The sequence below is a fragment of the Colias philodice genome, chromosome 17 (genome assembly GCF_061535455.1).
Source record: "Colias philodice isolate Cphi_HAF_F1 chromosome 17, ilColPhil1 Martin Lab GWU primary, whole genome shotgun sequence".
NCBI lineage: Eukaryota > Metazoa > Arthropoda > Insecta > Lepidoptera > Pieridae > Colias > Colias philodice.
Window position 1 is genome coordinate 10,146,830 of NC_143102.1, and position 23,154 is coordinate 10,169,983.

A 23,154-nucleotide genomic window follows, 5' to 3' on the forward strand; every position below is an offset into this window, starting at 1 on the left:
CTTCGGCGAAATGTGGATGAGATTTGATGACGTTGGCCGTATGAAGTGGCATGAATATGAATACGTATGAGATGAGGGTTCGGAGGTTATTTTTAAAGCGAAGTTTGATTGCTCGATTGTAATTTGCTCTTTAGTTAATTTTGTATGTGTTAATCGATTAATTAAAGGCGTAGGTACATTCCTGATACCACATTTTGCTCTCAATAGCAGTGCCAATAAAACATGTAAAAGTATACACGAACAAAAAGTTTTAAAACGAGCAACATTGAAATTCAATTAGGTTTGAAAGTGAGCACATTAAATTCGCAAAATTTACGAAAGCATGCATTTTTGAACGTTTAAATTTAAACCTTGTGAGTCAGCGCCAAAATTGCGAAAATGTACCGAAAATGGTAATTGTCCGGTCGTACAATATAGTCGAAATGTATTATAGGAGCAGCTTCAGCCAACCGCATTTCGGAGCCAAGAACGAGATAAAATGGCGATTTTGATATGATTTAATAACGCGAATATGGTACTGTTATGTATTAAACGTTTGAGCTTTATTCGAGAAGACAATTGTTTGTTTTGTAGCGGAATGTCGGATGTCCTTTGTATGCAGTTTATTGCATAAGGTTTCTTTCTTGTTCAGTTGCGTTTCACTACATAGTATAAAACAAAGTCGTTTTTTCTGTCCCTTTTTCCCTATGTCCCTTTGTATGCTTAAATTTTTAAAACTACGCAACGGATTTGGATGCGGTTTTTTTTAAATAGATAGAGTGATTCAAGAGGAAGGTTTTAGTATATAATTTATTGGGTTTTAGACAAAGCGGGCGAAGCCGCGGGCGGTAAGCTAGTATAATATAATGTTCATCCTTACGACGGGTTTGCTCTTTTCTTATTTATATTTTTGTAGAATTAAAATAGATCATATGAAGAACTATGAGTTTTGTTTATTAGGATAAAAAGTATTATACTTTGTTGCGTAAGTTTGGAAATTGGAAGTAGATATTTTTAGACGTTAGAAGAAATGAATGGAGAAGATAGAACAAATGTGATGAAGATAAATTAACATTTAGATTATAAATCTCCTTTATTTCCGATAAAACAGGTATGTTATAGGAAAGCCAGACTTGCTAGAAAATGTCTGTCAGGTGGCTCTCAGATTTCTCGTTTTATTTTTTTGTATTAAATGACACTCCTTATTTGTTAAAAATAATTAAGTGTTCAGACCTCATGCTGGTCGAATATTTATTTGCATATTCAAGTTTTCTTTAATATATGAGTTTTTATTTTAATTTGTGAATCGGCGTCGTTATATCGATATTGTGTAAGCGGAAAATATTTGTCATCAAATTCATAATTGCCTCTTAATTTTACCATAATGGTGTCTAATGTTTTGTTCGACACTTCTCAGGGCAAGCATTGTTGTTTTTATTGGTTACTTGAGTTAATTTAGTGTTTGATTTAGTACACTAAAAAGGTGCAATGTTCCTTTGGATTTCATACCTGCATAAAAATTCTAAATGCTACACAGTACCTAACAACATCCACATTATTATTTGTATGAACGTTAATTAATTGAAAATATCACAAGTATAACGTACTGGATGTTTTTTATAATAATAAAAAAAAAAACTTAATAGTATCATGATACGTCAACATAATATGAAATCAGACGGGTTATAGCAATCACATTGATAATATGACATGACTGCTATTGGTGGGTGACCGAGTGTCGACCGTGGTGTCGGGTGGCAAAGGAGCCGCTCTATGCTGAGAAGTGATTTGTCTTACTTAGAAACGGATTGTTCTCAGTTCTAATGTGAATTCGAGTTTCGAATTTCAAATTTCAAAAATTAAAATTTCGTGAATTTGAAATTTTAATTTAAACTAAAAAAAAATATTATGATGGACGATGGGTGATGTGTTCAATGATACATTAGACGACATATTATGAAGTCACACGGCCGGTAATCACAATGATATGACATGACTGCTATTGGTGGGTCCGCCGAGTGTCGGGTTGCGAGCGGCGGTGTGCGTCCGCGGTGTCGGGTGTCAAAGACGCCGCTCTATAGTGTGGTGTGTGGTGATTGTGTGAGATTTGGAATTCAAATCAAATCAAATCAAGTCAAGTGAGAATTTAAATTCAAATAAAAATATATTAAATCGCGTTGGGCGATGTGTGATCAAGGTGATTCTCATTTCAAATCAAATTAAATGCGAATGCAAATTTGAATTTAGTCGATCCTGGAATTTAAAAAAATATATAGTAGGTATGCTCATATTGAGAAACTAACTTTAACCAATTAAATTAACCACACAAAGCCGAAGAAAATCATGAGCGTTAACGCGATTAAAATGTTAAAATTTTAATTTTTCAAGACACATGGACAATACGTAATTATAATGATATAACGAATACCATTTACTATAGAAGAATCATAATGCAAGCTGTCGATCAAACGTCTTTAATTAAGTTTCGTTTGTTTATGATTAACCATTCATACCATAGACACATAGTTACGAAATTAAATGAGCAAAGACAATGGTGATATTTATGTTGAGTTTCTCCTTCTTGTTTTTGAACTTTTGATTAGAATACTGAAGTTGTGAATTATCTGACTTATCGTACAAAGAGAAATAATATAGTTAAAAAAAACTACAAAACACAAACTCATGAAATTATTGTATTTTCAGTGATCCTTGATATGTCTACAAAGTTTGAATTGAATCTGTCCGTTTAAAGCGAGTCAAATCAAGGAGTCGGTTAAAAAAATTTCAAGTTAAACTACATGTACTTAGGAATTTAAGATGCATTCATGTAAATTTATATTTTCCCCTAGAAGGCAGTTGTGTCTGGTTTCTAAAATGCCACAATAAATACTTGGAAGGTTTTATTATATAAGAACTCTTGTTTTACGAGAAAGAATCATTACAAATGTGACTACAAGGTTCACTGATTTTAATATCTGTGTCACGAATAACGAGCTAAATTTTATTTTTAATTTTACGTAAAGAAACATCCTATGTTGGATGTACTTTTTTCGATAAAATAAAACTATTACATATTATTATGTATTTCTAATGCTTAAATCTTTAAAACTACGCAACGGATTTTGATGCGGTTTTTTTTAATAGATAGAGTGATTCAAGAGGAAGGTTTTAGTATATATGTAATTTATTATGTTTTAGACAAAGCGGGCGAAGCCGCGGGCGGAAAGCTAGTTCATTTATAAAACTCGTGTTATTTTATTATCTAACTAGCTGCTCCGCGCGGTTTCACCCCCGTGGCTCCACCCCTGTTGGTCGTAGCGCGATGATATATAGCCTATAACCTTCCTCGATAAATGGGCTATCTAACACCGAAAGAATTTTTCAAATCGGACCAGTAGTTCCCGAGATTAGCGCGTTCAAATAAACAAACAAACTCTTCAGCTTTATAATATTAGTATAGATTGAATTTTATTAAATAATATCTTGACCTTACAAAACTATTCACGGGTCAAATTGAAAACCTCTGGCCTATCATTGAAATCGATTCAAATAAAGTGTCATACATTAGGATCCATAAATGGTAACGTTTATTCAAAACGCTAATAAAATAAAATAATCTGACAAATTATACGCGACTAAAACGTTTCTAAATATTATTATAATCAATTTAGTCGTTGTAGGCAGTTTTGTTTGGCCCAGCCCACGCGTTACTGTATAAAGTTGGCCCTAGACGGATAATGGAGCATGACATGCGTGCATGGTGTCATGCATGAATGATCGTTTGGGTCGATGATTGAAATGAATGATATGAAAACTTCGTTTTGGCAGCTGATTGGTAAAACTATTTTCTATCCTGCAAGTTTGACTGTCATGCAGCTTGATCGAGCTTGATGAGCAAAATGTATGAATTTTGATTTCAATATTAAAGTGAAACTTTTATTACATCGTCTCAAACTTTTTGGTCTGTGTAGCGCATGTCGCGTGTATCGCGGCTGCCGAGTAGGTATAATACACCTACTCGGCAGCCGACCGACACGCGACATGCGCTACACAAAGCAGTGTTCGGAACCGTTCGAACAGTTTCACTTTTACCGTGGTTTCATAAAACCACACAACATTTTTTTTCATGTAACATTACAATTCCCGTAAACGCATGCCATGCTTACATTACGGTGTAGGGGCTACTTAAGAATTAACATAATGTTGACACTTGTCATCGTGTTAATATAAATCGGAATTTTAGATGAGCGCCCGCGCAGAGGTGAAATTTTAGGAATTCTTCGACTCGTTCTGATGGTGTTGAATATGAATGGAATATGTAGAATAAATTGATATAAAATACTTTTGTCGGTATAATGGAGGAAAAGATACAAGAGGCAAGATGGTTTCATTCTTAGGGAAAATATATGGTAAAAGAAAAAGATACACTTCTTATTATTTTTCTTATATTTGACAGTTTTGTGTAGATAAAGCTTAAAACTATAAGTACAAAGAAATTTCTCTTAATGCTATTTATTTAAATGCTGTTTAGTATTTAGCTTAATTTATAATTCGATTATTTTGTTTCAGGTACGTAAAGGGAAATAAGCTGGATTTCCAAAAATCTATGGATTTATGTGAGTTAAATTAATTATGCATGACATTATTGAATTTACAAACATGTTTCTATTATATATTTTATTAGTATACATAAAAAACAAATCACGTATAAGTATAAAGTAGGAGTATAATGTTCTTTTTTAAATTTAACTAGAGCACTAAACTTAAAAGAAAGTTCATCTAAAATGCACTTTTAGCCCTAGACTTGTGCATTTAGAGCTCCAATTTATCGCTAAACATCAACGATACATTTCGCTCTCAATAAATTGGAAGTGTAAGCAATCTAGAATCTACAAGGTTTCATTTGCAAGTCTTGTTTGCGGAATGAGATAACGATAATAATTGGATAACGCGCCCAACTGTTTTATTTTAACACAGTATAAAGAGAACAAGTAGGCAGACTCCCGGCGTAGGAGCGCACGGTACCTAAACAGCTAAACACGCGAGGCGCTGGGTTGTCACTTGTCACATTAATATTTTAAATAATTGTATAAACAAACACCGTCTGTTCACAGCAATGGCGCGACCCTCACGAGAACGGTCCATGAGAAGGAACCGAGCGGCGTTGTGTGCGTGCGTCAAGCTTGCGTACGCATATGAACGGGGGTCGTGGCCAAGCGCTCCGCGTACATACAAACGGCGCGATGTACCTTTGTTCGAAGATAACTTACTTGTTCTCTTTATACTATGTATATATGTACATACAAAACGGCCGCGGCGCGATAAACCTTTGTTTGAAGATAACTTAGGTACTTGTTCTCTTTATACTATGGTTAAAATTCTACAATCCCGTTCTTAATTATATACGTGACATTAGATAATTTATTATACCTACAAGTATCGGTTTTCTAATGATGTTTGACAGTGTTGTTGGTATTAGCTGAATGCTATTTGCGGTTCTTGCTAATATTGTACGTTTTATCTATGGAATCTTTATATAAGTGAGCTTCTATTAGCATAAGGTTGAACTAATTTCATGTTCTGTAATTTGGAACGAGAGATTTTTGACCTTTATTACCTACTGACTGTAAAGAGCTTCTAGTTTTATTTCTGTCATACATAATGAAATCGAACCAATGGAAAAACTAAATATATATGCTTTCATATCACACAGAAAGAAAACGTAATATGTATTTAATTACTCAAATACAAACACACCATTTAAGAGTAACGTATTGGACCTTATAATTATAATTTCGTAAAATATACTTCCGTTATATGAGATGTGTATTCAAAAATCAATTTGTTTGTATTCACCTAATAAAATATATGAAATATCAGTAATCTGCCGTGATGGATGGCTACCGGCGACTTTTTAATAAACAATTTGACTGCGTTGGATTATCATCAATCACTCATGTTATTATATGCTTAGGACCGGAGAAAATTTTACCAGAGCGTCGCTACCGTTTTTACAATATTTTTAATAATCTGTTATAACGAAATATGTTTGTATGTTGTATTCAATGATCAAATTGAAGATAAAAGATAGATGAGAATAAAAGAGGATTTTTGAACTTTAAATTTAAATACATGAGATTTAAATTATGAGTAAGAAGTCACCGCCAATAGGTGCGTTGAAGAATTTTATATAGACTTGACGTTATTTAAAAAATCATCGAGTACAATTTATTAACGCTCTGTACGAATTTATGGTATACTAAATGTCGTCTTGGAAAAATATTGTAATCTTTGCCGCACTAAACGACTTCAAATGTTGAAGATATCTACTAAAAACTATAGAACGTAAACAATGAATTTGTAAAGTAAATACGGAAAGTTGGCTAAAAGAATGACCACAAGTTTCAAACATATAAATAGTTAAATGAATAAGTACAGTTAATTTAACTGTACCTTTTGAATTCACTCAAACATTACCATCATGTAGTAGCTGTAATAAAATTATAGCGACGTCAGATTTCATCGATGTAACCAATTACCAATGAGACGGGCCAATTTAATTTCAATTGAGACTGTCTCCCTCATCATGATGGACGAACGGGGACCCTGGCTACCGGCTACTTGATAACTAGATACTTAAATGATTCAACTAATAATATGCATTACTAGCTGTGCCCTGCGGTTTTACCCGCAGTTCTATATAGCCTATAAGCCTTCCTCGATAAATGGGCTATCTAACACCGAAAGAATTTTTCAAATCGGACCAGCAGTTCCTGAGATTAGCGTGTTCAAGCAAACAAACTCTTCAGCTTTATAATATTAAGTATAAGTATAGATTAGAAGAATTATTGATAGCGTTGCATGTACAAAGTTGTGGTACAAAGTTAGGAAGTGTGATGTGATGGTTTAATTTTGCTCTAACTTTTCTGAGTATGAGTTTGAGCGCAGTATGAATTGTTGTAAAGTTAAATATCTAGTGTAGTTTAATTCGGTTTGAGTTTTAAGATGACTTGTGACTTCTATCTTCATCGCTGGAAATATGTATGTTGTGTGATTAATGATTATAAAGATAAGAAATAGGTAGTAGATTCATTTTGGCACTATTGGCTAGAAATTTTATAGTTGTACGTAGCGTATTTATTGTGTATTTAATTTATTTTATTTAGTCTGTATAGTGTGTTTCATTTATAGTACGTCAATTAAGGCACAGTGGTGTGTCGATTGAATTATTAAGTAAATTAAAGACAACAAAATCTCTAAGGTCAACCGGTGGCCGGCGTTCAATTGTCACATGCGGGTAGGTATATAATAGTGTTATTGTCTCCATTCGCTCCAATTGTGGTGATTGCAGCAGGATGCTGCGATGGGTGGAGCGGATGAGGATCGTTTATTGAATTATGATTGATCGTAATGTGCAATGGGTGTTTGATTTTAATGTGTCGTCCCGTTGGGCGGGAAGTGGTAAAACGTTGGTCGTTTTGTCTGTTAAGACGTGTGTCTTTTGAATTGGTGATGTAAGCGGTTGGTTTTGATTCTAGTGTTCAAGCTTCTTATATGTAGGTAGATGTGATTGTATCGAACATAAACTGTAAAGCAGTGTAGTGTTAGTTATATTGTTATCTGTAAAATTAACCTTTCTTTAGTTCACACGACTATTCTATATTATTAAATCAGGGACATTTAGAAAATTAGCTATTTTTAGCACGATGACGTACCTCTTCTCATTTATGCCTCATTCCATAAAAAGCACCATAATGAACAGGTTGGACAACACGTACCCAGCGTCTCGCAAATGACACGAACGCCATTACGAACTTTCTTCGCATCGTCATATCATTATAGCCACATGGATTCGTCTCCATCGGCGTTAATAAAACTTAATGGTGATTGATTATACGAATGCGGTATGTCCGGATAATTTCAGCGAATCGATGCGTATTGGTCAATTTGGTTTTTCACTTAATGCAGAGCCTCGAGCGATGTCGGCATTTGCAATCAGCCCTGGGCTAAAAGTGCTGTGGTACTGCATTTACGTTTATAGCTTAATGCTAGACTAGACGCGGTTTGAATTGAGGACGTTTAGGAAACGCTCTGGGCGATCTTGTGTCGTGGATGTTACCGGTGTTCTGTAATCGGCGTGTTGAGTGAGATCTGTTGTTTTGTTTTGCTGTTTTTGTGGTGTGGTTTGTACCACCTGTTTTAAATGATTTGTAAATACACATTGCTAAATAGCCTACTTCTATTATAGTCACAAAAAGGTGCTTGTTATTTCGCTTTTACTTACCCTTCCAGCAAGATAAATTTTTCAGTGTTTAACAGATTCTACTATTATCAATTGAAAATACGTTTGATCACAAATACAACTACAACACTTTTAATTCATTATAACACAGACCATAACTACAATAATCAACGACAATGTTAAACCAATATTGCAGCACATAGCAACAAGGGCAACAAAAGTCAGCACATTCTAAACAACATCGCACAGCAAGCCCAAGACTAATTTAATCGTGACAGCAGCATTCAGGTGGTCGATGATAAATCAAAGCTAATTTGAATTTGTAATCAAATTGTGATTATGTTATATGCAAGTGTTGTAGTGGCCTGCATCGCGGATACGGTAGGCTTACCTTCTAAATTCTTGCACCAAGGACAGGGGAGGAATTTGCGGTTTAGGTGTTTTTCTTTTGAGAAATTTATTAGGGCGTTTTCTTGTCGAGTAAAGTGGTGTCTTATGAGACTTTTTTGTCTTTCTTCGAGTAATTTTGATTATTTTAACTGATGTTAACATAAAAGACTGAGGTTCGTTGTAGCCTTTCCTGAAAGTTTACGTTTTTCACATTCCATCTTTTAATATAATTTGGGTCATTTATGTTCACTTATAATTGTTGTCTGGCCTGAAACTGCTGTTTTGTTAAGTTTGTCCACATTCAACCGTCCGTGAAGATAGTGAATCATGAATTGATTTCGTAAGTAGTTCTGTTCAAAGACTTTGTACTTCAAGTAGTAAATAATCTGAGCAATTATTACTAAAATTAATAGTATTGAAATAATTTAATTGAGTTATAATCTTAAACACTTTTAATGCTGTGTCATACCTCACATCAACCTTGCGTTTCTTATTCGAAGGTTTGTGAAATAAATTAAAGGGAAATATGATTCAGGCAATCGAGGGCATAAGGGTTTACACATATTTCTGAAACCTAGCAGATTGATGTTTCTCAAGTCTCAACCAATCTTTATTTATATTGTTAATTTTAAGTTTAATACAGTTTAAACTTTAACTTACTTTAACCTATCAATCTCTCAATATTTTAATAATATTATCATTTTGAACAGAGCTCAAGCCCATCTTTTATATTATTATTAGTATTTATTGTTACAAATTAATCAAATAAATCACTATACCTCCAATTAGATTAATTCAACGTTACCAACCGTGTCTAAAGCCATATGAATAAAATGTAATAAGGGAAGTAAATTGATGTGAGAGGACACGAGTGGCGCAGCGGGGCTCTCCGGGAGGCAGACATTGTCATGTAAAAACCCTAGTGGTATAATATACTTCGTAAGGATATATGGGTGTTTGTTATTGTAATTTCACACGAAAATGGGGGATGGGATTTTGATGAGATTTTGCATGAAAATAATATGATAAATGCATTGTGTTTAGAATGTTTTACTTGTAAATATTCTAACTAGTTCTTGGCATGGATTCATGTGTAAATTACAAAAAGGACTATGGCCGCAGTAAACAAATATTAAACTTTAACATTTTTTTGTGACACAAATTTTTCTTATTTTTTCTTTGTTTAATAATCATACATAATATTCTCTCCTCTAGATGCGTCCATACCATCAATAAAATTCAAATCGCAGTAAATACGTTCTTACTACAATTCTTCTGCCTTAAAAGCGATGTAATTTTGCAATTAACTTGCTATAATGGAGTCAATTAAATCGCATACGAGACTATACTGTTATGGACTATTGGACAGACCATTACCATCGATATGGGGTTAAAAACACCTATGCTTTGCTGAACACGGAATGAATTATGTATTGTAATGTAACATATTATCATTGGAGTTTTTGTGGTGGTTGGTAACCATTTGAGGAGGGTAATAGCGAATTTGTGGGGCAACATTGTACGATAGTGGGGAGAAGACAGAGATGGTATTAGTAAGAAATAAGAATGCTTGGTATGATGCAGCAATTTGCATTTTTTAAAGTTGTAATATGTTAGGGTAAATGCTAAAACAGTTCTGTTATAAATGATTTGAGAAGACATTAAATTTATCCTCGAAACAATTATCGTGGACATTCTGAAACATGCCCTTAATGTTAAAGGTGGACTGTCCACGTCCAAGGAAAGTTCCCCTAATATATGTAAGTAAAGAAACAAAGCGCATGCGCACAGAAATACCATGTATAATCCCCACACCATGTACGGCGATCGCCATCTACGTCCAGCCATAAAGCGCTTTATGGTAACGCCATGGATTTTGTAACAGCGCTATTTCTGCTACACAATGAACGCTATCCGCTCGAACAATGTTACGATTTCGTAATAATAACCATTTTGTTGGTGCTTAATCGATCCGGTATCTGTAAATCAAGCGTTAAGTGCTTCAATGCAGGAATGTGGAAGTGCTTTAAATGGTTTGACACGGCTTGAGACAATTGTTTTGAGCTCGTACATTCGATCGGAATGAAATGGTTTCGTGATTGAATGTGTTGGTAATGGAATTTGTACAATGTGGATAAAGTCTCTTTTGTTGTGATATTGATACTAGAAATAGTATAGCAAAGAATTATACCGGAAAAGTTAATATGCACAATGCGCATCACTACATAGTAAGTTTCCTAAAGACTTAAAACACAAAACGTGACATTTCGGTCATTGGTACAGTGAATTGGTACTATGAAAATTAATAATATGAGCTTTTGTATTGAAATTATCGAGAGCAGACGTGAAATTATTGTTATTTAGGTAAGGAGAGCAATAATTGTTTTTAAAATAATTGGGGGCTAACTATGTATGCCTATGTAAAACTACGCGACGTATTTTGATGCGGTTTTTTTGATAGATGAAGTGATTCAAGAGGAAGGTATTAATTTTTAGGTTTTGGACATGGCTGGCGAAGCCGCGGGCGGAAAGCTAGTAAAATGTATAAAAACAAATATATAAATATGATGTTGATTTTTAAGTGTTTTTAAAATAAATTGGGTTAAATAATTTACGACCATAGGTTTAAATAAAAATTGATGGCAAAGGATGAAATTTCATAATTATTTTTTATTGTTTCATATTATAATATTAATAAACTGTGGAAATTCAATTTACTCGGTTGAAACATTTATATTCAACCATAAAGATGGTATAGCCGTGAAGGCGTAATAAATTGCAAATATACAGTAATTGGTATTACTTCTCTCGTATCTTTATAGTTCTAATGTATGGGACGCACGCACGGCGTTTTTTTATTTATTGAGTTGGTATTATAGTTTTTACTGTGAATATATTTTTAAGATTATCCGTTTCGGATTAACATTTTTTATTTGTCGTGTTTAAAACTAACTTCTCGTAGATATTATTATTAATAACTATTACAAATGCCAGTTTTCAGTGTAACTATAGGTAATTAATTTTAAGTTTCCTAGAAATTTAAAACACAAAACGTGATGCACTATTTTAGGCGACCTATAATACGTCGCCTAAAAAGCTCTTGACCCTATATTTTGTACTTTATAGGGACGTGGTCAATTTTTTAAGTCACGGTGATAGAAAATGCCAACAACCACCTAATCATCATCACATCTGTTTTACAAACGTAAACAAATATATTTTCCTAAAACGAAAGTTTTATTTCCTCCTGCGTCCATCAATACACAGATAGCAGGCCGCACACGGCGTGGTATTTGCTATTCGTGCGACGGCGCATGCGCGGCGCCGCGGTCACTATGTAGCCGCGCCCGCGCCGGCCGGCGCAGCTAAAACACAAGGTACAATGGTGGTTTTGTTATACATTCCCGATGGCATCTTGATTCAAAGGTTGGCGGTATGGAATATGAGTTGGGTTTTTTTGGTGTGTAGGTTGCTCTGGTTCTGGTTGGTAGGGTAGGTAGGTATGGGATGGCTGAATTATCATCATTGTAAAAAATTATTTGCCCTGTATTTTGATTCAAAACCGCTCCTAAACGAAGTATATTTGTTTAAGTTTAATAGTAAATTTTTTGATATTTAATATTGATGCGCATTCAAATGTAATTTCGGTCGGTAAGGTAATGAATTGGTACAATGAAAATTAGTAATATGAGCTATTGTATTAAAATTATCGAGAGCAGACGTGAAATTATTATAATTTAGGTAAGGACAGCAAGGAGTATTGACTTCGAAACGTAATTTCATTAGGATAAATAGTTTTGTCACATATACTAATAGTGATTCATGTTAGTCAAAAGCTACGTGCAAAACTTTATCTCTGCATCTACTCTACTTTATTAGTAATTATTATCACTTAATTATTTCAGCGTTATGTGATAACTCTGTAAAAAATCTTTACGAATTCGAAAACTAAACCACCGAACGTGATTTAACCAAACCCAACAACAAAACATTACTTCCCGTCGAGCCGGCTCGAAAATCGATCGTTTAAATTCCGGCAAAGGCGAGAAGCGTGCGTGAAAAACGGGGATTGTAACAAAAATGTCGGGCGTAAGAGCAAAACCGTGTCGCTATGTCGAACACGGCAGCGCGACACGTCCACTCAGAGTGGTGCCTTTGACGCGACTGAGCCGCTGCTATGTATAAATAGATTCATTGTTGTACATGAAGGTATTTTTATTAACCGGCGCTTTTAAGTGCTGCTTAATTATATGCTCGTTATGGACTGCTCGGATTGTCTCCTCGTTTTTGTATGGACGTGGTGGTCTGATCATTTTGTTATGTATTTTATAAGAATAGAAAGGATATTTGTTAATATTGCCACACTCCTTGATTTATAAGTAAATGAAATATTCGGTGTAAAAACTTAAGTCTTACCACAGGTCTTACATAATCTTGTGTGTACTGTATTATTTTTTGTCCTATTATTGTATGTTTTCTAATCAACAACTTTTGTAACAAAGGATTATATTCATGGGTAAATATTACGTGAGGCGAAATTCGTTACAGCGAAGATCAACAGACGATTGCGTTTAACTTTTTATGAATATTTTTTGTTATTCTAATCGTCAAAACAATTACAATATTGTTATTTCGACATATAAAACGCTAAACAAAATTAATTAATTGATATAATAAGTATAATTAGTATGCGATTTCTTCTGTTTATAATTATGGTATATTAATATTGTATGTGAAAGCCTTTTGCGTTTGTAACTTGGTAGCGAGCAATACCGTATATAGTGCGGCCAGCGCTTTCTACAGCTCGATTATAAATACATATATCCGTTAGTTTGTAATGTCTAGTAATATCCAATCTTGGGTATTAATTAGTTGGCTCGTGTGGGGGGTACTTACCTTCCCAGGTGTAATAGAATATGTATTTGCGTTCTTAAGCATCGAATGATGCTTCATGGATGATTAGTAGAAGTTTGAAGCATCATGATTTTCAATTTGTACCATGTAACTAATGTATAGTATTCCTGTCGTATTTGTGTCTGTGTTTATTTTATGTAACATGGAAAAACCCTAAAATTTCGAAACCTACACTACTTACTCAGAACAAACAAGGCTCTACAAACCAACACTTTACCCGAAAATAAGCATGCACCGTGTACAAGAGTCACGTTGGTGTGTTTATTTATTTACATTGGAGCATTTACTTTGAATATCCCTATTTACTTATAGAATATTCTCGAAATGTCGTCGACATTCTTGCTAATTGGGCAGACGTCGACGGCGTCGTACCTTCAAATTGTGCTCAAATATTGTACGCGCCGGGGTAAATAGAGGCTGTTTGTGTGTTCGCCTGTTTGTCTGTTTGTCCGTTTGCACAGGCCAACGAGCCGGTGTCTGTTTGCATCTATTATCTAGCTGTAGGGTGACTGTGATGCGAGACCTTACTGGACTGATTCGTTTTTGTTGAGTTTTGGCTGTAGTAATCTTTATATCACAGATGCATAAATATAAAATTAATTTTAGCTGTCGTTTTCTACGTTATAACACATAGGGTCGGGAATATACCTACTACCATACGTATACATGTTATGATACTGAAATCTTATTTAGATCTTCCTTCATTAATAATCTCTCTGCTTGTTTCAACGACGGATATCAAAAAACTGAATAAGAGTTTAAATTGTTTCGTTCTCAAATATGGTAAAGTAAATTGTTATTTCTTTATCAAATTCAATCTCACCCGAATCCGCTTGTATATTGGTTCCAAATAGTTTTATATATAGCAAAGAAATTATAAAAGGTACATACCAAGCATGATACGTGTACAGTGTACACCCTACACGCTCTCTCGTTGACATATCATTTTGCCCTTTTTCTCCACATCCCTTTTAAGGTCTCTGGGAGATTGACACGTAGCTATTAAATCGTGCCCAAGTAGAGGGAACTGCTTTTTATTATTTAATTCATTGCTGTGGGAATAGCTATGTAGCGTGTAGCATAGATTGTACTAGCCATGTTTGTATGTACAGGTAAAAAGTGCTACGTTTTTGGTTTATCTGTCCCTAAATGGTACAGCGGTTGATGGTCTGTCTCCTGACCCTATTACGGGTTAATGTGGAATTAATTTATTTTAATAATCTGTTAGTTATCTCACAGTTAGATTAGATGGTGATATCGGATATCGGAGATGATAAGTTGAGCTGGGAAGATTTCGTCGGATAAAGTTCACACGATAGATTTCATAATCTAAAATAATTAACTTAAAAAATGTAGATACTGAAATATTTTAAGAATAAAAAGATGTATGGTTTTTACTCATTCACCCAAAAATAATGCTATATTTATGAAACTTGGTACAGAGGTACATTGTAGTCTGGATAAGCATATAGGATCGTTAACCTTTAACTATTTCATTCACTTTTTAACCAGGTATACCGTACAATGTAAGCTAAGTCGCTCCAGTTAGCAAACTATTTCTATGTGTATATTATGATTATTTGTATAAGTATATTATGACATGCGGAAACAACAAAACGTGAAGGAATGATGGCCATGTGCAATGCGTATATGACAAATATGTATTTGCTATTGTGTGTCATACGCATAGCCCATCGATGAACCGTAGCAGTGGTCATATGGATGTTTTTGCTTAGGAATCTTGTAGTACCTGCTATATATGGTTTACACTTTGTTAAGATAGATTCTTAGATGCCTCAGCCCCCGGAATCACAGACATTGTCGTGGCCCGATCGGGCCGCTCCGCGCTCGGTGGTTAGCTTTGATAGTACATATAATGCTATTTATTAATTGTTTGCGTTCTTCCATATGATACTTAATAGTACTTACTTACATAGTTCTACGTAGGTATGATAGTGCGTTGATGAGATTCTTTATGAGCAAATATTGTTGAGAAAAGGTTTTTCTGTTATGTATGTTTTTAACAGTATTTCTTTCAGAAATTCATTTTGAATGGTACCTAATACAAAAATCGAGTTTATAAACTATAGAAATGTCTAAACGAATACTTTTTTGTTAATAACAAAGATTTGATTATAAAATTTTGTACTCTTTTAGTTTAGATCTGATTTTTTATTTGTATTCCATTATTAATAAATACATAGACACACACTAATTACGCATATAACTAATAGTATTTGTTTTCATTGCAGATATGTAACGGAGCCAACCCACCAATGACATTCGAACGACATATGATGTCTGCGCCGAACAAGAAGCCGACGCTCCTGCCACTGCGTAAAGGTTTGTCGACTGTTATGTCTTCATTTATATATAATGAAGACATATAGGGATAGCTAATTATTTTGTAGAAAATAAAATTTTCTTATTTTTATGTAGGTATATATATATTTTTTTTGAGGTTGATTATTAACTTTTAAACCGTGCAGATTGTACACAAGTTCGTAACTTGGTACTTTAATACACGTTTTACCTATCGTTATAGCAAAGACAGTATTCCCGACACTCACTAGGCAATTGAAGTGCCAAATTTTGTCCATTTCAAGGATTTTTGGAATATATTCAACCTTGCAAATTGTATCTACAATATTTTGTGACATAACTTGTACTTTAAAACACGTTATACCTCATGCAATAATGAATGCAGTATTCCAAAAGCCACAAGGAAAGTGAATAACCAGATGTCCATTCTCGAAGGGAATCGGGATGTCGGAAGCGCGTCACAGCTCGGCCGGTGGATGGTTATTGCGTCCGCTCCACTGGTACACTTACGTAAATAGATAACTGCGATCGCATCTGGCACTGAGATAGATCATGGATGTAGTGATTGTTATTTTGTGCTTTTGGATATGATTTTGAAGGCAAGGCTGTGTAGGATAGACTGTATGTAATGACGCTGTGCCGTGTGGTTTTACCCGCAGTGCTCCACCCCTGTTGGTCGTAGACGTAGTGTGATCATATATTGCCTTCCTCGGTAAATGGGCTATATAACACCGAAATAATTTTTCAAATTGGACCAGCAGTTTCTGAGATTAGCGCCTACAAACAAACAAACAAACAAATTCTTCAGCTTTATAATATTATTAGTACCTATAGATGATGGTGTAGATTTTGTGTGGTAACAACATGATAGATAAATCTTATAATATCGTATCTAGATAAGATGTGGATTTGATTATTGTCTCTGAATATAAATAGTCTTGATGGTTGGTGTATTTAAAATGGTTAAGATATTTTTAAATATGTAGAATATGTTATTGGGTCATCTATTTCCAGTGTTTTTACTAATTATTCTAATGCTGTCCACATTTTGAATGTCGCCAAACCGATGTAAAAAAATAATTAGAAGCTTTAAATTTAACTAATGAAGTGCAAATAAAATCTAATTTAACTAGGTCATACTCATCATCCCAACCATACATACCTATGTATCATCACTATTATAAATACTAATAGATTATTTGTTTGTCATTCTCGTCACATCGAAATTATCGACTGACAATTTTTTTATCCGATGCTCTCATTTCACATATAGATAGTTAGTATCAAGAAGTTGACGGGAATCAACGGTAACAAGCAAAGCGTACGAATATGCTAACTTATTAGTTACTAACTTTCCGCGCGCAGCTTCGTCCGCTTTGTCTAAAACCTAATAAATTATATACTCAAACCTTCCTCTTGAATCTATCTATTAAACGCATCAAAATCCGTTGCGTAGTTTTAAAGATTTAAGCATACATACAGGCAGACGCGACAAGCAACTTTGCTTTATACCATGTAGTGAAGACATGCAGTCTATGCCTCTCCAGCATCAGACCGTGCAGTCCGTCGACCTTGCACGCTTGATCAAGTGATTCGATTGACTGAACAATAATTAGCATTGCCCGGTCATTGCGGGCTTTTGTTTCACGCTCCGTGTGAGTTACGGCCTTATTAATTAGGGTGTGTGTGTTTTTTAAAGAAATCTTTAGAGATGTATAAGAAGAAATTTTGATATCATAATATGTACCTTATGTTGTAGTTATTTCATTGTATTGAATCTTAAAATGCATTCCCATAATATAAATTATTGAATTAAATTTTTCCAGTTTAAGATTTGTTTATTAAAAATGTGGTCCAATTTGTAACAATTTGGTCGGTTTTAATAGTCTCATTAGTTACATTAAATTATAATTCAGGACTGATTATTTATCAAAAGTTTTGGTCTTCCAAAATATATGAGGTGAGATTATGTTTGCATCAATTAATCGACCCTTTGAAATTGATGCGATTCAATAATAATTCTGGCTTATGACAAACTTAAAATTAATTTCAGAGTCAGATTATATTGAGATTTAAAACCTCCATCTGCCCAGTCATACGGAGGCGGCGTTAATGCAAAATTAATTAAATCGTGCCGGATATTTTATACATCTACACCGTATAGCATGAGATTATCTTTTAATTCAAGGCTGTATTGAAATTGTTTCATTATACTATATAACAAACTTGGCGACAGGAATTTTTCTTCTCAGCGTAAACACAAGGCTTTAACAGACGCTTTACGGGTTTAAAAATAAAAACCCAAAAGCCTAGACTACCAAGAAAGCTTCGAACGTGTGCTTGAATGTATAACATTCTCAAGTGTGAAATGTTTGTTCGCGACCAACGAAAAAAACAAGCCGCAGTTACTCGTTCAGAGAATCCAGCCTTTGTAGCGGCGATGTCTCGGAATTTCCCGAAATACCTATCCCCGTGGTATCGCGCGGGTCATCTAGTTACATTTAATTTTATGCGCTGCGAACATTCGCCTCGTTATGTCAACTCAGAATACGGCGATAATTGATAAAATCACTATTCGGACGGTTTAGATGATGTCATAAAGATTACAGATGAATTGTTTGTAGACGCTAAACGCGACGTGGAAGACAATTTTATTCGATGATTTCGTGGAAGTTTTTAGTTACGCGCATACCTCATACGTCTAGAATAAGAAGAGGATGTGGTTATAGCTTGCACACATAAAACTGGGCAAGAATCACAAAACGTTTGTCCAACAAAGCGTTTTGTTTGTGAAATAAAAGCAAAAGCGAGTGAGCGTGTCCGAATGTCACGTGGCCACGGCATCCCGCCGCCCCGAGTCCCCGACTCTTGCTCTTTTTGCCGCGCGCCGCCATCTTTCCGAGAACGTCATGTAAAAAAACCTAAAACCGAAAACGGACGGCGAAGGTGTGAATATAATTAATGGTGCATCAAACGGTCCGCCTCGATTAAAAAATAATGCAACCGATTTTGGTCGTCCTTATACTTATAAATTGCGGTTAGAGGAACAAGCCCAGTGAGATACGCGTTATCATAATTTTGTAAAATCGTGTTTATGGTTCGGTGACAACACAATTAAGGGTGTATAAAATCATTGTTAAGTTGTTTTTAATAAGTATCGAGCGATAAAATTTGTAAGTGATATTCTGAATTTTAAGTTTGTGTTTCACATTTGTAAATATATTTATGTTTATCTGTTCTTGACCTCTAGGATGTTTTAACGCAGCTTCTTCATAAGTAGTCATTAGTAGTCATGGATACGATATGGAACATTATGCTGGCGGTTTGTTTTAGACGATCTCTTTGATTGTTATTTTGGGAACATCAATCATGCAATAATATAATTAGATTGTATTGCGCTGTGTATATTGTGTGATTGAAGATGTACACAATGTACATTATTAACGTGCTGGCCACGGACAATTCGCTATAGCGAAAATTCGCGCGGCGCGACTGGCGGCGCGTCTTGCGAATGAATCAAATGTATGGAAATGTACTGGGCATGCCACGCGCAGCGGCGACCAGCGAGACGACCGGCGAATTTCCCCGAGCGAATCGCGCGGCACGACTAGCGATCGAAACAAATGTATGAGTTATTACGGCGCAGGCCACGGAGTCGAGCGGCAGACGCGGCGACTACTCCCGGAGCGAACTTAATTTAAAATAGTTTGTTTTTTTTTCGCGAAAATGGAGACGGAAGCTTTTATTGCAGAAATTCTAGCTAGACCAGCTATTTGGAAGTCTAGCCACCCGCAACATAATTTTTCATCATGCCTATATTTTTCATATTTTTGGTGGAATTCTCCGTCTGTAACACGATTTCTATTTAATTCGTGTACTCCACTATATCTTCCAAACATTAAATCTTGAGCAAAAAAGCTGCTACTCTCCAAACAACGTCGAGCTAACTTTGATAAAGCCATCTCGTCTCCTCGTCTACACTGGTCGCGGCGGCGAACGCAACTGCCCGTGGCGTGCTTACCGCGCCGCGCGAATCGCCGCGCCGCCCGTCGCGCCGTCGGTCGCGCCGCCGGTGTCCGTGGCCAAGGTGGGTTGGTCGTGAGCTTATTTGGGTACTTCTTGGTGGAATTAATGGTAGATGATGGTGATTAGAAATTGGTCGTTATAAAAAGTTGACTGTATGTCTGAATAGTAATCAAATACGACCAGAAATAAAAAAATGGTATCTCATAATTCTTATGTATTTTTAATGGTAATTATTCTAAGTTTTAATAAATTATTTAATGATGTTTATAAATTAATGCAAAATTTATGTTTGTCGATAAAACCACTGTGTTTTAAAAATGTTTAGGTTGTAATGTTTATTTAAATACCGTCGATTGCAATGTTAAGCTAGTTAGTATATTTACAATTATAATTAGTTGGCATTTACATTTAATTTAATATTTAAAAAAGCTCAATTTATCATTGCTCAAACAAAACTAGATCAATTTAATACAACTTTAAATTCGTTATGCTAAGCTGCATACATTTGGAATAATCTATTCGAATTTTAATGCAAAATGTTTGGTTAAACAAGTCAGAAAAATTTGGTAATACATACATCCTAATACTATGTATTATAAAGGCGAAAGTTTGTATGTATGGATGTTTGTTAGTTGTTACTCTTTCACGCAAATACTACTGAACCGATTACAATGAAATTAAGCACACATATAGAGGGTAACTTGGATTATGGAGGGTATTTGGCGAAGCCGCGGGCGGAAAGCTAGTATTTTATAAAATTGAATTATAAAACTCAAAATACTCTAAAGTCGGGAACGGCTTCACCGATTATAAAAATACCGGCCAAGTGCGAGTCGGACTCGCGCACCGAGGGTTCCGTACAAACCTTGTTTCTTTTGATTGCGTTGACATAGAAGTTTGATTTTGTTACAGCTTAAAGGTATTATAGACCTGAGTATTTGGTATGAATTTCAATTTAATACCTCTACGCGTTTATGAGGAAATGGGTAGTAAGTTTAAAATTATTAAAAAAAATATATTATGTGATATAACTAAAAATTTATGGTTTTCGTAATTTTTCCTTTATCTATGCTATAAGACGTTGCTTCGTACCAAATTTCAAGATTCTGAGTTCACGGGAAGCACCCTGTAGGTTTTGATTCCCTTGCAAGTGTCGAAAATTTGCGGCATAAACGGCTGTATCTTTTGATTGCGTTGCCTTAGAAGTTTGATTTTTTCACAGCTTCAAGGGACAGTATACCTGAGTAATTGATATAAATTTCAGCTTCATACCTCCACGCGTTCCTGAGAAAAAGGGTCTTGACAGACGGACGGACGGACGGACGGACAGACGGACAACAAAGTGATCCTATAAGGGTTCCGTTTTTTCCTTTTGAGGTACGGAACCCTAATAAAAAAGAGCGTGTGTGCCGAGCACACGTCGTGTCAGAACTCAGAAGTGAAACATCATTGGCCTAATCAAAGATACCAAAATCGTCGCCTTACCTCATGACGTGACGGTATTGCCATGACGTGACCTTGAAATTTTACTCTCAACGTGCCTAAAGAAGTTTCACTTCAAAAAATCATACCTTTAATTGATTAGGTTGTCCTGGCATAACAACATATAGGTCAACTAGTTTTTTTTACATAATTTCCTTTTTAACTAGTTATCAAGTAAGTTTAAAATAATTCAACAATGTAATAAAACACTTTGTCTCTAACGCAACCAGTTTCATTGCTCAACCTTAAGGTATGATAATATTATAATATATATATTGTAATATTAATGAAATATGACCAGATACTTTGGTACGATCACTTTGATAGTTATTTCGGGAGCTGCATCAATCACGTTTCAGTCTGAATTAATAAGAACACTAATAAATCTGTGCTAATCTAATTTTGTGTCAGGATGGAGAGGCGATTAGCGTGTTACTCTTTGTGTTTTATTGTGAAATAATTAATTTGAATTTGAATTTTGATTTAGGTAGGTATAGGACCTACACATGTCAAACAATTCTGTATTGTAGGTACTTACCTTTCGTCCGCGTTGTCTAAATTTAACAAATGACATTCCTAAATATTCCTCTAGAATCACTCTATCTATTAAAAAACCGCATCAACATCTGTTGCGAGTTTTATAGATTTACCTAAGCATACATAGGTACAGACAGACAGCGGGCAGCGAATTAGTTTTATACTGTATAGGTATATAGTATACTAGCTGTTGCCCGCGACTTCGTCCGCGATTCGGTCGTTTTTCGTCATTCGTCGTTTAAAAAAAATACGTGACACTTTATTTTTGAATGTTCTTAATTGTCTCTTATAAAATTTAACTACATTAAAATTGAATACTCTGATAAGAAAATCTTAAAATCATCGAAAATCATAGACATCGAATATCTGAAGAAAACATGAATGAATGTGATTTAAATTCTACATTTCTTAGTAATTAAAATAATAATCTAAATTAAATGTAGATTAACAGTTTGAGCGCACCATTATAGAATATGTACCTAAGTAATAAATTACGTTAGTTTACATTGTAACTTTACTAAAAACACGATGACTTTCTTTCGCGCTCGGTACCACAAACTAAACATGTTTGTGGTACGTGGCCCGCGTCACTTTACCCCCCACGAGTTCCCCTCCGTTGCTATGCGAAAATACATTCGTCGCCCTACTGTAGGAAAAATTGTAATACTGCGGCCTGGGCGTTATAACACGCTCAGGGAATTCCTGAGTGCTGATAGACTTCCGTCTATCGGCATTTATACCAATTTTATATTAATATCACCATCTTGAGGAAAAGCTTCTAATGTCGATTTAAAACGCATATATACGGATTAACCTGATGAAGTAACATGTTCTAAAATTGTGAAATGAGTTCAGTTTTAAATTCGAGAAATATTGATTTCTTGTATTCGATTATTCGTCGTAGTCGAATACAAAATATATTTAAAGAAACTTAGGTTGGCCTTCAGGCAAAAGGGATCCTATCAAATGATAAACTTGACCTTGTATCTTAAAAGTAAGAATGAAAGGAGCATCTAATAATTGTTGAGCACCAAAGGATCATTTAAAACGCAATACTATAAGAGCTAATATTGTCTAAGAACTGTTAAGATTGCACATGTTCCTCTAAAACTTAAAAGTAGTGATTTCAAAGGTTCCGGCGTATCTTCAAACGAAAGCCGACTCCTTACTCCACTTTAAAGCATTACAAAAAGAACATACTACGTTAATATCGCCTATACAGAAGATGATCTGTAATCAATTGTGAGGTTATAAGCAAACCC

General features: G+C 34.8%; 1 protein-coding gene across 2 annotated transcripts in view; it reads left to right on the plus strand.

The window, feature by feature from the left end:
* The window catches only part of tkv (serine/threonine receptor kinase thickveins), a 102,060-nt gene that overhangs the window by 31,350 nt on the left and 47,556 nt on the right, over positions 1-23,154 (plus strand). The window contains exons 2-3 of one of the 2 annotated variants that reach the window (XM_089705596.1): positions 4,549-4,595; positions 15,778-15,868. In XM_089705596.1, coding sequence (XP_089561722.1) covers positions 15,802-15,868 — 67 coding nt within the window. In that variant the 5' untranslated portion in view covers positions 4,549-4,595; positions 15,778-15,801. The remainder of the gene's footprint in view (positions 1-4,548; positions 4,596-15,777; positions 15,869-23,154) is intronic. The other variant, XM_089705595.1, reaches the window with a different exon arrangement.